The 15,674-nt window shown below is 47.8% G+C and overlaps 1 protein-coding gene and 1 long non-coding RNA gene across 3 annotated transcripts in view; one reads left to right on the plus strand and one right to left on the minus strand.

Moving 5' to 3' along the window:
- LOC124513598 (uncharacterized) overlaps positions 1-15,674 on the minus strand; it is a 29,915-nt gene that overhangs the window by 13,624 nt on the left and 617 nt on the right. Inside the window, exons 2-3 of one of the 2 annotated variants that reach the window (XR_006962457.1) lie at positions 10,497-10,808; positions 7,673-7,869 (exon numbers count right to left, since the gene is read on the minus strand). This is a non-coding gene — a long non-coding RNA (uncharacterized LOC124513598). Of the gene's footprint in view, positions 1-7,672; positions 7,870-10,485; positions 10,809-15,674 lie in introns of both variants that reach the window. The other variant, XR_006962458.1, reaches the window with a different exon arrangement.
- Positions 3,279-13,458, plus strand: GSDMA (gasdermin A). The gene is made up of 11 exons (XM_047081723.1): positions 3,279-3,492; positions 3,673-3,853; positions 7,111-7,276; positions 8,072-8,168; positions 8,694-8,741; positions 9,150-9,173; positions 9,684-9,704; positions 10,343-10,497; positions 10,925-11,039; positions 12,128-12,201; positions 12,923-13,458. The coding sequence occupies exons 1-11, from the start codon at positions 3,279-3,281 to the stop codon at positions 13,163-13,165; spliced, it is 1,338 nt and encodes a 445-aa protein (XP_046937679.1). The 3' UTR covers positions 13,166-13,458.

Here is a 15,674-nt window from a genome sequence, read left to right on the forward strand (position 1 = left end):
TGCTGGATTGCAGTGGCATCAGTCACAGCAATGCAGTGATTAAGAGCCACAGAAAGGAAGAGATGGAAATCCAGGAAGAACCAGGAAAACAGGTAGAGATGGAAAGAATATAGCACATACACCTATTTCTGCACACATGCGCCCATGTGACAGGGACTGAATGACTAAAGACAGCCTTCCCACACAGCCAAGCCCTTGGTTGGAGCTGTTGAAGGAGGAAGTGGTAGATGGCCCCACAAGAGAGGTCTGGGGTACAGGAAGGAAGGTGAGCCAGAAGATAGGGGGCAGGGACTAGAGACCCAGAAGGTTTTGTTTTATGACACAGAGAGATTTGGGAGCATTTGTCATATTGAATGAGACTTTGGAGACAGAGTTGTAATTCAGTTTTTAGGGAGTTTTGCTGAGTGTGGTGTGGTCTGATCTCCCCCATTAACCACCAGCCCCTCAAGAAAACCTCCAGACAGGGTGGGTGCCTGGGTGGCTCAATCGGTTAAGCATCCAACTCTTGATTTCAGCTCAGGTCATGACATCACAGTTCATGGGTTCGAGTCCCATGTCGAGCTCTGCACTGAGCATATGGAGCCTGCTTGAGATTCTCTCTCTCCCTGTCTCTCTGCCCCTCTTGCTCACACTCACACTCTCTCTCTCTCCCTCAAAATATATTAACTTTTTAAAAAAGTTTTTTTTTAAAGAAAAAGAAAGAAAACTTTCAATAAACATATAACTTCCCTTCATGGTTTTCAAGGCTGCATTTCCTATTGGATGAGTGGTACTGAGGAGAGCCTCAAAGTTAGAGCATGAAAACAGTATTCAGGTTATATACGCATGCAGACGTTGACTCGTGTCCCAACACTAAAGGAGTCTTGCTTGGAAATGTCTTGATTTGTCATCTAGAAACCCAACCAGGTGTGTAAAGTCCCTTTTGAAATTCCTTCTAGGCACAGACTTAAGAACAACTCCCGAGGCAGACATGCTCTGTAGCCTTGCCACTAATTCCGCTCTGCCTCTGCCTGTGCGTGTAAGTGTGGTTACGATACTCCATGAGGAGCAGACACGCTGAACACAGAGCAGCAGGAAACCCCTTGGTCTATCTGCATCTCTGCCTACACAAGCACGGGCAGCTAGCAGCGCCACAGATATGTATATGCAGCGAAAACCAAGGGAGGGAGGGAGTGATGTGCAGGCAGACCAGCAGAGAGATGCGGGACAGCTTCTCAGCTGCTCTTTCTGCTGGGATCTGTGGACACACGGGGTTTCTTATCCCTTTATCATGCCCACAAGGCCTTACCATGTATCCTACATACTTCCTGATGACCACAATGATGACAGAACAGAGATGCTGCCTTCATCACACCTGCATGCACACGCACACACACGTGCGTGCGCGCGCACACCTCCCACTGCCTCTCTATTGCCCCTCTCCCAAACGTGCCTTCTTTCCTCTCCTCTCAGCCCATGAAGCCAACCTTCAGTGGCCACCTCTATCTGGTCTGGCTCCCTCCACCCACGCTGGCACCTGTCTGGCAGCTCCCCACCCCCTCAGCCCTCAGGAGGCCAGGGCCCAGGGCCCGGGGCAGGGCACACGTGGAACAGGTTGATGCTGTTCTCCTGGAAGTAGAGCAGGATAGGGGTGGGGTCACTGGGGCAGGCGGGGTCCCTGGAAGCCTACATCCTTGCCTCCAGAGAAGCATAAAGCGGCAGCCTGTCCTGGTGAGGGACAGTCACTCTCTCAACCTACAGACTGAGAGCCGGCTGCTGGACAGAACCTAGAACTGCTCTCTGGTAAGAGCCTGATGACAGCAGGGGAGGTGGGGGGTGTTCTAGGGATGAACAAGAACATGGGTGGGAAGAGAAGGGCCTAGAAGTCCCCTAGAGCCCTGGGGGGTAGGTGTCTTCATAGGCCTTGGAGAGAGAAGTGAGGAGTGGTCCTGTGAGCTCCTCTCTGGTGAGGAGGAGACAGCACTCACCTGATCCCTTCCCAAAGGCATCTGGCTAGCCCCAGGAGGTTGGCCTGGCCTGGCCCTTCCAGGAATGAGGAGTAAAAAAGGCACACTGGAGCCCATGCGGTTGGCAGGCTGGTCCCAGGCACCTGTACGTGTGCCTCCTGCTTCCCTGACTCTGTGAGGTGCCCATGGGGGCTGTGAGGCAGTTCCAGGCCAGCTGCTGTGTCCTCTTACAGCCACAGGAATAATCCAGCTGTGCCAGCTGGCCACCCAGCCAAAGCACCTGGACTTGAACCTCAAAGACAGAAACCTAAGACTCTGAAGGTCAGGCTCTTGCAAACCCCACATTCTCCAGGGCCCTCTCACCCCAGTTTGTGCCTCCCAGGGCCACATTCATTCATTTCTTCATTCATTGTTTCCACACACATTTGCCAAGCTCCAGGTCTGCACCAGGCACTGTGCTTGGTGCTGATGCTACAGGGATGACTAAGACCCATTTCCTGCCCTCTGGGAGGCCACAATCAAGTAGGCGAGAGTCAGGTGCACAGATCACAACAACATGACATTGCAGGTGTTTCGGAAGGGCATGTACAAAGTGCTTTGGGGACACAGGATAGAGTCACTAGCTGCCTGGAGAGGAGTGAGAAGGGAGTCACCAAAGAGGTGACCCAAAATGAATCTTAATGAATAGGGATTGGAAGGGGGCATATTATAAGCAGAGGGAGCAAAGGCAAATGCCTGGGTGTATTGGGTAGCACCTGGAGGGAAGTGGGTCTACTCGCGCCCAAGAACCAGGAGGTGGGCACAAGGGAAGTACAGGGTACAGGGAAGTGACCCCCCACCCAAAGGAAGGACAACCGGGGCAGGTAAACAGCATCTGCCTCCTCGGGCCCTCGGCACCAGTGGTGGCTGCCTCCTTCCCTGGCATCCCAGGTCCCCGCTGTCACAGTTCTCTGGGGAAGACGAGGTGGGCACAGCTGTATGAGAGGAACTTTACTTGCAGCGCTAATGAAATGCTCTAGCCAGGCTCTGAGTCCATGAAGAAAATGAATACAGGGTGAGCAAAGAGCCCTTGGCAAACAGAGGGAAGGCCTGGCTTCTCTAAGCAGCCCTGTGACTTCGGGCAAGTTGTCTCAGCTCTCTGGGCTGTGTCTCCTCGTCGTAAAGAGAAGACTCCTTTAGTTCCTTTCAGCTCTGACATTCCTAGAATCCAGGCATCTTGAAGCCCCACCCCCCACATACACCCTGAGCCCCATCTCTCTCTGCAGGGGCCTTCCCATGTCCTGGTCTCCCAACTTGTCACTCTCCTGTCTCCCCCCACCCCCCACAGAGAAAATGACCATATTTGAAAATGTCACCCGGGCCCTGGCCAGACAGCTAAACCCTAGAGGGGACCTGACACCTCTTGACAGCCTCATAGACTTCAAGCGCTTCCATCCCTTCTGCCTGGTGCTGAGGAAGAGAAAGAGCACTCTCTTCTGGGGTGCCCGATACGTCCGCACTGACTACACCCTCCTGGATGTGCTTGAGCCTGGCAGCTCACCTTCAGGTTAGTCTGGACACGGGGTTGAGGACAGAGGGGTGGGACCAGGCACTGGCTTGTGAGGAGGAGCCCAAAGCTCCCTCTGCCCAGATGTGGTTTGGTGTCCTGTAGCCCAAAGTTCTCCCAGAAGGCGAGGGAAGAGGAATGCCTGCCAGCCTGGCCCCTTTCATCTTCTCTCTCCTGCAGATCCAACAGACTCTGGGAACTTTAGCTTTAAGAATATGCTGGATGCCCGAGTGGAGGGAGAAGTGGACATGCCAAAGACAGTCAAGGTGACGGGGACTGCAGGGCTGTCCAGAAGCAGTACCCTGGAGGTCCAGACACTCAGTGTGGCTCCTAAGGCTCTGGAGACCTTGCACCAGGAGAGGTGAGAGTGAAAGGGCTGGAGGGCTACCAGGATGGGGTGGGTGGTGCCTGGAAAGGGTGCTTTGGGCCCTGAGCTAAAGGGCAGGGCCTTCACACTGACCTTCACCTATGTGGTCACCACAGGAGAGCTCTTGAAGATGACCCTTCTGGCCCATGAGTGCCTCCAGGCCACTCCCTAACCATTCCCCCCATCCTTCCGTTACCTCCAGTACCACCCCTCTACTATCATATACACACATGAGGATGCGTATGGTCACGTTAACTTGCTGTGTGACCTTGGAAAAATCACTTGTCCTCTCAGAACCTCAGTTTTCTTTTCTGAAAAACGATGGGGTTCGACGAAAATCTCTAGGGCTCCTTCCTAAACTATGACTCTATAAAATACACTAAAAAAGGAAAGGGTCTTAACTGCTCCCTAGTGAAGCTTGGGCACAGCATTCTGCTCTCATAAATCAAGCCATCTGCTCAGTCCCATCCACACACCAGGTGCCCTCGGGAATGCTGCCCCAGCAACACAAGGGGTGTGGCAGATGCCATGTCGATGTGGTAGTCTGGACATCTCAGATGTTTGGCTTGACAGGGAACTAACTTTTAAGTTAGTTAAGTAGTGGTTGAAAGAAGGAGATGAGGACTGGGGAGGCAGGAAGGAAGGGCTGGGGTGCTTAGAAAGTCACCCAGTAAATATTTATATAGTCTCACTGAGTGCAAAATACCCTACTAGGTGCCAGGGTGCACTAGGACATCTTTGTCCAAGAACCTTGCAATCTAGGAGTTGGGGGCAGGAGAGATGTACAACAGTGACTATAATCAATCCAAGGTGAGAAGTAGTAAGTGCCATAGGAGGACTTTGCCTGAGTTTTGTGGCAGGCCAGAGGGACTTCTGGCTGGGGAAATGAAGAAGGACTTCAGAGGAGGCAGCCCATGATCTAGGCTTTGAAGGATGAGTAGAAATTGAACATGCAAGTCTGGGAGAAGGACATTACAAAGGCACATGGGTGAGAAACCTCAGAACCTCTAGGGAGAATGAAGAGCTGGTTTGGCAGGAGCAGAAAAGGTAAGAGTAGAGCAAGTGGGAGGTGGTAGGGAGGCCTAGACCATGGAGGGCCCAGGTGTCTGGTCAAGGAGGTGGAACTATTCTGTAGGCTTCAGGGGGACCCTGATGACACCTTGATGTGTCATGATTAATCTGGCCACATGAAAGGAAGCTAGAGGAGGAGGGACAGGAGTTGGAAGGAGGCAGACTAGGCAAGACACTGTTCCATTGTCCATCTGAGATACAAAATGAGGATCTGAGATATAAAATGAGGGAAGAGCAGTCAGAATAAAGAGGGGGAAACCGTTGGGGCTGGGGGACCTCTGGGGTGACAGAATAGACTGGACTTGACAGCCGATTGCAGGGTGAGGGAGAAGGTTTCATCAAAGATGGAGATATGATGTACAGCAGGACGACAGTTCATAACTCTATACTGTACACTGGAAATTTGCTAAGAGGGTAGATTTCAGGTGCTCTCACCACACACACACACACACACACACACACACACACACACACACAAAATAGTAACTATGTAAGGAGATGGTTATGTTAATTAGCTCAACTGTAGTAATCATTTCTCTATGTATGCATCGAAACATGTTGTGGGGCACCTGGCTGGCTCAGTCGGAAGAGCGTGCAGCTCTTGATCTTGGGGTTGTGGGTTCAAGCCCTACATTAGGTGTACAGATTACTAAAAAAATAAACTTAAAAAAACCATGTCATATACCTTAAGCGTATACAACTTTTATCAAAATAAATAAATGAATTAAATACATGAGAATTTTAAAAAGATAACTCTAAGATTTGACCCAAGTGATGACATTAACAGAAACAAGAAGCCTGGTTTTAGAAGTGTATTTGGAGAGAAAGATTGTGAGTCCCTTTTGGACGTTTTGAGTTTGCGGGTCCAGTGAGACATTAGCTGAGGGGCCACAGTTAACGACACTGCATTGCATATGTTGGACATCTAAAACCAATATGATGTTATATGTCAATTATATCTCAAGTTTAAAAGAAAAACTTTTTAAGTTTACTTATTTATTTTGAGACAGACAGATACAGCGTGAGTGGGGGATGGGCAGAGAGAGGGAGACGGAGAATCCCAAGCAGGCTCCATGCTGTCAGCTCACGAAACCATGAGATCATGACCTGACCCTATACCAAGAGTCAGATGCTCAACCGACAAGCCACCCAGGTGCCCCTAAAAGAAAAATTTTAAGGCAGTTAGAAATGAGGGCCCAGAGCTCAGGAGAGAAGTCAGGTGAAGATCCCTGTGTGGTGGTGAGCCATATAAAGATGAAAACTATAGGAAGGGGGTTGGGGGCAGGGGAGGATGTTCGAGAGAGTTCAGACAGCAAAGAACTGAGAACAGAATCTTAGAGAATGTAAAATTTTAGGGAACCAAAGAAACTAACACAGGACATGTAGACAGAACGGATAGGAATCAGAAGCCCAAAGGGTGGGAGCAGAAGCGGGGTGGCACAGTGGGACTGGAAGCCCCGAGGAGACAGAGTCACAGGGAGGTTTTGGCCAGCAGGGGTCAGTGTTGTGCAGAGTTAAGGAAGGTCTTTGAATTTGGTGGGCAGGAGGTCGTTGGGATTTCAGTGGAGGAGGAGAACCAGAAGCCAAATTATAAAAGAATTTAGGAGTGGACAGGAAGTAAAGACTGTGTATGGGCGTAGCTTTCCAGATACTTGCCAAAGAAGTGAAGGAAAGAAATGGAATGGTAATTTGAGGGAGTAGAAAGATCAAAGCACACATTTATGTGGGCAAGCAAATGGGGTCAAAGGAACTAGGGTTAATAGCAGAGACAGGATGAGAGATGGGGACAAAGGACCCCTGGAGAGATGAACAGGGCTAAGAACGGGGTGGGGGGAAAGAGGGGAAGGCACCCCAAGGCAGAGGGAAAAGGGGGAAAGGGCAACCAGAGGGGCCTGTTCCAGGCCAGAAGCTGTGCCAGCTGATTTCCCAGTTTCCCTCTCAGCAACTCTGCAGGGAAGGGTAATTATCCTCATTTTATAGATGAGGCGCCCAAGACTCAAAAGTAACTGCTCTGCTAGTAAGCGGGAGATCTGGGCTTCAGCCTCGGTCTTACTCCAGAGTCCTCACCCTTTCCCTGACGCCACCATGCCTAGCTCCTGGGAATGACCGAAGAAAAGAGAAGCCCATGGCCCATGCCTGGAGAGGTTCTAGCTGATTCCTTAATGCTTCCTCTGCCACAGGAAGCTGTCAGCTGAGCACCCGTTCCTGAAGGAGATGCGAAACCGAGGGGAGAACCTGTATGTGGTGATGGAGGTGGTGGAGACCGTGCAGGAGGTCACTCTGGAGAGAGCTGGCAAGGCGGAGGGTTGCTTCTCCCTCCCATTCTTCGCCCCATTGGGACTACAGGTTTGGTTCACACACGCGCACACACACTTACATTTAGCCTCTCTTTAGAGGCTGCGTTAACACATTAACTTTACCTTATCGGTGCCCACTCAGGATACTAAAAAGGACCCCCTCGTTCTTCCTGCTTTTCAAGATTCAGGCTCCTGTCGGCCAGACACAAATCCTCTCTCTGGCAAGGGTGCCCTGGGTGGGCAGATCCCTGTGCCAAATGCCACAGGGAGCTATCAAGGAAGGGGAAACTCATAGTCATGGATTTTCCCTCATGGTGCTCCCAACGTACAGGAGAGACACCCTTGCTCTTAGAAAGTTCTCAGTCTCATGGAGGAGACACACAGGTTAAAGCCCAGAGAATACAGGCTTAGAAAATTCGACATAAATAAGTAATGGTCTACATACCTAAATCTAGTTTGTATAAATCTTCAAGGGATGAGTTGGAGCTGAGAGTAGGATTAGTCATGGAAGGCTTCTCGGAGGAGATGAGCACAAGACAGATGGCGAAGAGGAAGAAGGCACCGGGGCCTGTGGAAGCTCTCAGGTGGGACAGAGATGCACAGGCAGGTGACGGAGCAGGTCTGGCCACTTCCTTCATGTGTCTGAACCAGGAAGAGAGATAGAGATTGTTAGTGGGATGATGCAAAAGAGCTTTGAAGCTCATTCCATGAAGTCCAGACTGGTGGAAAGACAATCTGGGACACCAGTAAAGGGTTTTCAACTTCTTATCTCCTCATTTCCCCCTCCCCCACCCCATGTCTCAGAATCTCTGCAGGTTCATAAATCCTCATTGTCTGATCCTAGGGATCCATAAACCACAAGGAGGCCGTAACCATCCCCAAGGGCTGCATCCTGGCCTTTCGAGTGAGACAGCTGATGGTCAAAGGCAAAGATGAGTGGGGTGAGCAGACACTGGCATATTCTCCCCTCAAGACAAGAATTACCCACATTAGTACTAAGGCATCCCGGTCCCGTCTTGTGGCAAGTCAGGGAATAGTGCAGGAGTGTACTGTAATGTGGCCCAGCTGCCGGGGACAGAACTGCAGAGGTTGCTCTGGAGAGGAAGTGAAGGAATCCCTGGGTTCTGAGCACCTCCTCTGTGCTAGGCACTGTGTTAGCTGGGGAAAGGGGACACAGAGATGAACAAGCACAGCCTCTGCTCTCAAGAAGTCTGTGGCCAGTGGAGGAAACATCCATAGACACCAGTACTAGGATGCAAGGCAGAAAATAGTGTTGTCATGGGAAAGGATTTACAGAGAAAGAAAAGGGTTCTTCTAGCAACAGAGGTAGATCGGGGGTTAGGTGAGGCATTTAGGGACAGGGACCTACCTGGCCCTTAGCAGAGCCCATGGACTTGAGAATGGAGAAAGGAAGGTGGGTAGCTGTTAAAGGTCCTCCTGTTCTCCCCTCTCTTGCACCTTTACAGATATTCCACATATCTACAATGATAACATGCAAACCTTCCCTCCTGGAGGTAAGTGAAATTGCTACCTGGTTTCCCATATCTTCTGCCCAACCCTGATATCATCTGCTAAAATCCTGTACCCTCTAACAGCATATACCATAGTCCCCCAAGGAGCCCCTGGTTTTGTTTCCCAAGTCCCCAAAAATATCTATCCCCAACTTTAGGCAAGACAGATAGAAGCACATGGATACGGCCCTAGAGAGACAGAGAACCAGAAAGACAGACCAGAAGGCACCACTGGAAGCAGAAATGAAACTTGGAGGCATTGTGTGTTCCCAAATTGGGGGGGGGGGTGAGCTAACATAATCTCTGTGTGTTTTTATAATGATCACTGATAAAGCCACCTTGACATCCACTCTAGATAAAAAAGCACAAATAGGTTTTATACTGACATATGTGCATTGTTTCTGTCTTCAGAAAAGCCAGAGGAGAAGCTCACCCGTAAGTGTTTCCTCTCATTTCGCTGCAACCTTCTTGACACAGATTTTTAAAACTCCAGTCTTTTTCTGACAACGGGGAACATGGCAGAGCAGGTCTCGGCAAACAACTGTCCCCGAAATGTGGCAGAAATTCCAATAGCTTAGGAAAAGGTGGTGGAAGGGGGAAGTCTTTGGGCAGGATACCCAGGTGGTCTGATGCCTCAAAGGGCCTTCTTAGCTATAACCTGTCCCACGCACATCTGCAACTCTGCCATCCACACCCAGCACCCGGGACGGGAGCCACTGAGTCACCATGATGCCAACTCAGTCAATCCGGGAGCCCTTTTTCACGTTGCATTAGCTTCTCTCCTGCCCCATTCCTGCCTCCCACAAATGGAGCAGGTGGAGCCTTAAGATGGCTGGGATATCCCAGGAGACAGGACACGTTTCCTAACCCCCATTAATGTGTCATCCCCTGGGTATGGCTACTGTTTCGGAGGAGTACATTCTTGTTTTTTGTTTTCCCCCTCAGTTATCCTGGCATCTGATGCTGGTAAGGAATTTTGTAAGTTTCTCCCATGACTTTGGCATGAAGACAGTGGGGTGAAGGGAGGGAAAGGGAAGTGCTGAGTCCCAGGTCCTGGTGATTGGAGCTACTTCCAGGAAGCCACTCTCCAGGACATATTCTTAGGATGCGAGGCCCCTGGAGAGTCAGGCCAAGATTCAAGCTAACCTTGATCTACCCACGTCCATGGATATAGACCCATCCATGCTAGCCTTCACTCAGTCACCAAAGTCATTCTTTGTCAACTAATTCATAAGAAGGAGAAATAGACTTTCCTTCTCAACTTTTAGCTGGAGTTTTGAAGAAAGGGGAATCAATTGTCTACTGCTGCAGAATGGGGCTTGAGAGCCCAGGGACAATCAACTCCCCCCTTAGATATTAATGCGGGTCCTGGTCCACCTCCTTGCCCAGACCATCACCACAACTCCTTCCACAAGTCAAGGCTAGCAGAAACTTCACAATCCTGTTCCTTGGTCAAGAAGAAAGAGAGGCGAGGCTCAGGCTGGGAGCAGAGCACAGGGACTTGAGGGAGGCTGAGTGAAGGAGCCCCGCAGGCAGAATGCTGACTGAATGGGCAGGCTGCCAGATGGCAGATGGTTTGTTTACCATGTTTACTATCCCAATAGGGGAGGAACATGAGGACTTCAAGACACTAAAAGAAGAAGTTCAAAGAGAGATCCAAGAAGTGGAAAGGCTGAGCCAAGTAGGGCAAAGCTCCCTGCTCACCTCCCTCAGCAAACTTCTCGGGAAGAAAAAGGAGCTACAAGACCTGGAACTCACGGTGAGGTCGCAGAGAAAGGTTGCTGGTAGACACGTGTGGGTGTCACAACTGGCAGGGGGAGTCAACAGTAGGTGGATGTCTCCCTCCAGTGGGTGGATGTCCAGGTGCCCCCCAGACTGCCAGGCGGCCACTGCTCCCTCATTCCTCTGGAAAAGGGCAAACGATGCAGATTCCCTCAAGGCACGACAGAGGGTGGGCAGCAGGCCAGCAGGCCCTTTTCTTAGAAAGAGGACTGGAACATTTCCTTTGCAGAGTCCAAGGCTCAGGGACCAAGAAATCCAAGGTGTCCAGTACTTTTTATGACTTTGTACCTTGATAAAGAAGCAAGGACATGAGTTAGCACATCTCCAGGGACTGTTATGTGCCAGGCACTATGTCTGGCCCCTTCATTGTGTTATCTTACTTAGTTGCCCACCTTTCCCCACAGCTTGAAGGGGCTCTAGACAAAGGACATGAAGTGACCCTGGAGGCACTCCCAAAAGATGTCTTGCTATCAAAGGAGGCTATGGGTGCCATCCTCTATTTCCTTGGAGCCCTAACAGGTAAATGGAGAATAAGGTCTTCATTTATATACATTTTCGGCGATAGGAATGAATCACTGAATGAATCCCCAGATACACAAATGAATGAATGAATGAATGAATGAATGAATGCCAGGCAAATTATACCACAGTTAAGTAGTATATACCTACATTTAAGGAATTTGGTTATAGGGGTGCCTGGATGACTCAGTTGGTACAGCATGTGACTCTTGATCTCGGGGTCATGAGCTCAAGTCCCACGTTGGGCACAGAGATTGTTTTAATAAAATAAAATAACAAAAATTTTAAAAAATTGTTCGCCTTCCTAAGGCATCACTTGGGCACCTTGGATAGTCTGGGAAGGTGGCCTAGTCTTGCTAATAGAAGTTGGGAAGTAACCTTGGCTTTACCAGCCACGTATTTAAAATTTCTACATATGGCTAAGATCATCACTTTTGTATCAAAATTTGTTAGTTTTATTTGATTTTATTATTTATTTTGAGAGAGAGAGAAAGCGCGAGTGGGGGAGGGGCAGAGAGAGAGAGGGAGAGAGAGAATCCCGAGCTGGCTCTGCACTGACGCGGGGCTCCAACCCACCCGTGAGATCATGACCTGAGCTGAAGTCGGACCCTTAACCGACTGAGCCATCCAGGCACTCTGAAATTTGTTAGCTCTAATTTCAGAGAGTAACATCTTCTGATCTTGCCCTGAATTCTCTTCTTCCCTCTGCATGAAACATGGCCCCTTAGAAAAATGCTCTAGTCCTTCAGGAGTAAGCTGAGATGTTTGTCCTCTTAAAAAGTCTGCCCTCAAATGCCAAGACCAAAATAGACCCCCTCGGCTATCGTTCCATCGCTCCCTTAATACCCTGTATTGTCACTGCACGTGGCTTTGCCTTCTCCACTACACTGCAAGTTCCCTGAATGCAGGGGTATGACTTTGCTGACACACCCAGCAAAGGTGCCTAGCATAGAGCAGCAAGCATTCAACCGTGGATAAATGTGTGGATTAACTAACACTGACATTCTGGAAGGGCATCCATTTCGAGTCTGTAGTCCCCTTCGTACCCACACCACACATTTGTTTCTCTGCTTTTCTTTTCCCTCCAGAGCTAAGTGAAGCCCAACAGAAGCTGCTGGTAAAATCGATGGAGAAAAAGATCCTACCTGTGCAGCTAAAGCTGGTGAGAAAAAACAGCAAGTGCTAGAGAGAGTTTGGGAGGGAGTCAGCTAGAACCAGTGGAAAGACACAGACTGAGCCTAATGACAGACTGTCCTGAAGGGCCTCTGTCGTATCACAGGGGCTCATGCCCACGCTCATTTTTCTCCGTGTTCTCCCTTTTTTTTTTTTTTTTTTTTGCTAGTTTATAACCAGAAGTAGAAGAGTAAATTTTGTGCCATTATCTAAGTTTTTCAGCTTGAGACGTCAGAAAACTCTGGTTTTGCTTATTCACAGCCAAGTGATGTGGGCAAATCTCTTAATGTCTCTGAATGTGTACAATAGGGCTAAAAAGAAAAGCACTGGCCACTGTACAGAGCTTTTAAAAGGCCCACATGGAGGGGCGCCTGAGTGGCTTAGTTGGTTAAGCGTCCAACTTCAGCTCAGGTCATGATCTCATGGTTCATGAGTTAGAGCCCCTCATTGAGCTCTGTGCTGACAGCTCAGAGCCTGGAGCCCATTTCAGATTCTGTGTCTCCCTCTCTCTCTGCACCTCCCCAGCTAACACTCTGTCTCTCTTTCAAAAATACATAAACATTAAAAAAACAAAAAAGGCCCACATGGAGTTGTAATGTAATGAAAGGAGTTATAATAAGAAAAAGGTAGCCCTCTTTGTGGTTATGTGTTAGGAGAAAGGAAGAGACGTTTCCAGTTCTTTCTTTTCATGCTATTTTGGTTCCTTGCAGGTGGAGAGCACAATGGAACAGAATTTCCTACAGGATAAAGAGGGTGTTTTCCCCCTGCAGCCTGACCTGCTCTCCTCCCTTGGGGAGGAGGAACTGACCCTCACAGAGGCCCTAGTGGGGCTGAGTGGACTTGAAGTGCAGAGATCGGGCCCCCAGTACATGTGGGACCCAGACACCCTGCCCCGCCTCTGTGCCCTTTATGCTGGCCTCTCCCTCCTGCAGCTCCTGACCAAGGCCTCCTAACTTGCCTCTTCGCTTGCTCCCTGCTTCCTGAATGCCTCCCTACCTCATTGTGCTGTGTCCTTATCACCCAAGGGTATTTCAGAGCCACCAGGCTGAAGATGACAGAAAACCTAGCTGATCACCTAAGATAAGCAATTTCCACTTGTCCAGCTCTATCTCTCCCCTTCCCCCTGCAGTTCCGCAACCCATCTGCTGGTGCTTAAATCCTCGAAAAGTAGAAACTTTCAAACTTTTAAAACTATGAACCATGAACCATTTCAGCAAAACCAAAACGAATTCATTTCTTATCCCAATCCCTCCTGCTTATGCTTCCAAAACTCAAGTTTTACTGGCATTAATGGAAAATATTATTTTACTTTGGGTGAAATGTCTTCTGGTGTTTTTTTTAACTTCTGCCAAAGAAAAAAAAGTAGACCTTATCACACTACATATAGATCATATATACATGAATACTATTATACTGCCTGCAGTATAATTCTGGGAAATGCCCAGAAAACAACTTATGAGGGTATAGAATGTGGAATCTAGCTTCTAAAGTGAGAAGATCATCAAAGCAGGTTGTCTTCAAAGAGGAGGCTTTAGGGTCCTCTGGACTTGGGTTGAGAGACTGGGACGGGCTTGTTCATGATACAAACCCAAAACAAGGGTAGGACAACTTTCAAGTGTACCAAATAGAAAATACAGATGCGTCTTCAAAAAAAGAAAAAAGTACCCAAGAATAAGACTGACCCATAACTTTTAAAAAGAAATTGTGATATTATCTTATTTCACCTTTCTCTCTTCTGCCCTCAATTCAGGGTGGTTGTGGGAGGAAGTAATGTGGGCTTACAATATGGACCTGCAAATATAGACACTGCAATCTTATATAACTACTGGGTTCATACCATCCTCCTCTGCCTGAAGCTGGGTTTTAACCTCTTTCACCAATTTCTTTTAAAGTAGTTTTATAGGTGGAATAATTTCTCCAAGGTTTTTGTCCCCAGGAGCCAGACTCTCCCCTCCTTAGCCACCCCCCTCCCCTGACTGGTTCCCTCACTCAACAAGAATTCATGATCAACTGCCAAAAGCTTTGCGTTAAGCCATCCTCCCCCATTCTGGGGCATCTTTCAATGCCTCACTACATTGCTCAAAGACATCCTGAGTAATTATCTGCTGACCTGGTTGTTTTTCTCTTGTGATGTATACTTAATAAAGAGATGATCTAACACCCTAACTATCCAGAAAGGTAACTTCACAAGGATGAACAACAAAGCTTGTCTGTTTTCTCCTTTACCCTTCTCACCCACCTGAGTGACAGATACGGTGTTATAAAGAAGAGGCTCTAACGAGTTTATTCCAGTGATGATTCAAAAGTTCTGTTATCCATCCCACAGCCCAAGGCAGCACAGAGACAGTTAGGGAGGAATTGGTCAAGACATGCTCCCTAAAATCAGACATGTTTTTCCATTTAGTGCAAGGAGCTATTTGCAGCAATAGTATGACAAGGGGGAGACAATATCCTTTCTACATTTGAATATAAAGAATATGGTCAAAACATATTCCTCTGCTCTCTATGACCTTACAACAGAGCTAGATTGTTTTGTAGGGTCTGACTTGGTTTAAAACTCAGGACTTCCCACAACTAACTTACAGTTTTTATTACAGGGAGTGGGACATGGGTACGAGGTGGAGAGAGAGGCTTTATGTGAGCATGTGGATGGATCTTTTCCTAATGATTCTCCTCAATTTGAGAAACACGTGGTAGGAATCTAATATAATTCAGCTAAGCAAGGGAACCAACTGATCCTAGTGGACCACCTACATAATCACAGTCTTAGAAGTCTGGTCAGCAAGATTTTATTAAATGTAACCCCTACATTGAGTTAGGCTATATTGAAAATCATTTAAATAGGCCTAAATTTGGAACAGAGATAGTCTTTTGTTGTTTTTAATATTTCTTACTATAAATTTTCAACAGTAGTAACTGATTATTTGGATAATGTTTTATTAAACTAGCTACTATACACAAGCTATTACACATTTTATTGCAGATTTTTGCTCTGGGGAGTAATTTTTAATTGTATTATTTGCTAGAAAATCAGCATATAAGACATCTTTATATAAGACATTATCTGTAATGTCTTATATTCTGATTTTCTAGAAAATAACACAATTTGGAAGGGACCAAAACATGGAAAAGAGCGTCACACAAATCGTATCTGAAAGACAGCTTAGTCGATTATCCTCCAGTTCTGAAATTCTCATTTTGTAGCTGCTTTCCTCTTTGCAAATACTCTTCCACCACACAGTTTTCTAGTGCTGCCTAGGAAATCTAATTTCAGTACATTTATCCCAGGTTTCGTGTAAGTTTTTAAAGTTTGGGAAAAAATAGGTACTTATTTACTAATATATCTTTTTCAAACTAGATTTATGTACAAAGTTAAACATTAACTATTAATATACTTCTGTCGCTCTGTAAAAAACAAACAAACACCTCAGGACTTCCATCAAGAGAAGAGATACAAGTTCC

This window comes from Lynx rufus, unplaced genomic scaffold, assembly GCF_022079265.1.
Source record: "Lynx rufus isolate CCGP_SWC_20201006 ecotype Redwood Valley unplaced genomic scaffold, mLynRuf1.p SCAF_18, whole genome shotgun sequence".
Lineage (NCBI taxonomy): Eukaryota > Metazoa > Chordata > Mammalia > Carnivora > Felidae > Lynx > Lynx rufus.

What these genes read in the sequence shown, in the direction of transcription:
- GSDMA (XM_047081723.1), top strand. Translation starts at nt 3,279, where the DNA reads ATGACCATATTTGAAAATGTCACCCGGGCCCTGGCCAGACAGCTAAAC. An exon ending in TACAAGACCTGGAACTCACG is followed by an intron (nt 10,498 to 10,924) that starts GTGAGGTCGCAG and finishes CTTTCCCCACAG; the next exon opens with CTTGAAGGGGCTCTAGACAA. An exon ending in TTTCCTTGGAGCCCTAACAG is followed by an intron (nt 11,040 to 12,127) that starts GTAAATGGAGAA and finishes TTTTCCCTCCAG; the next exon opens with AGCTAAGTGAAGCCCAACAG.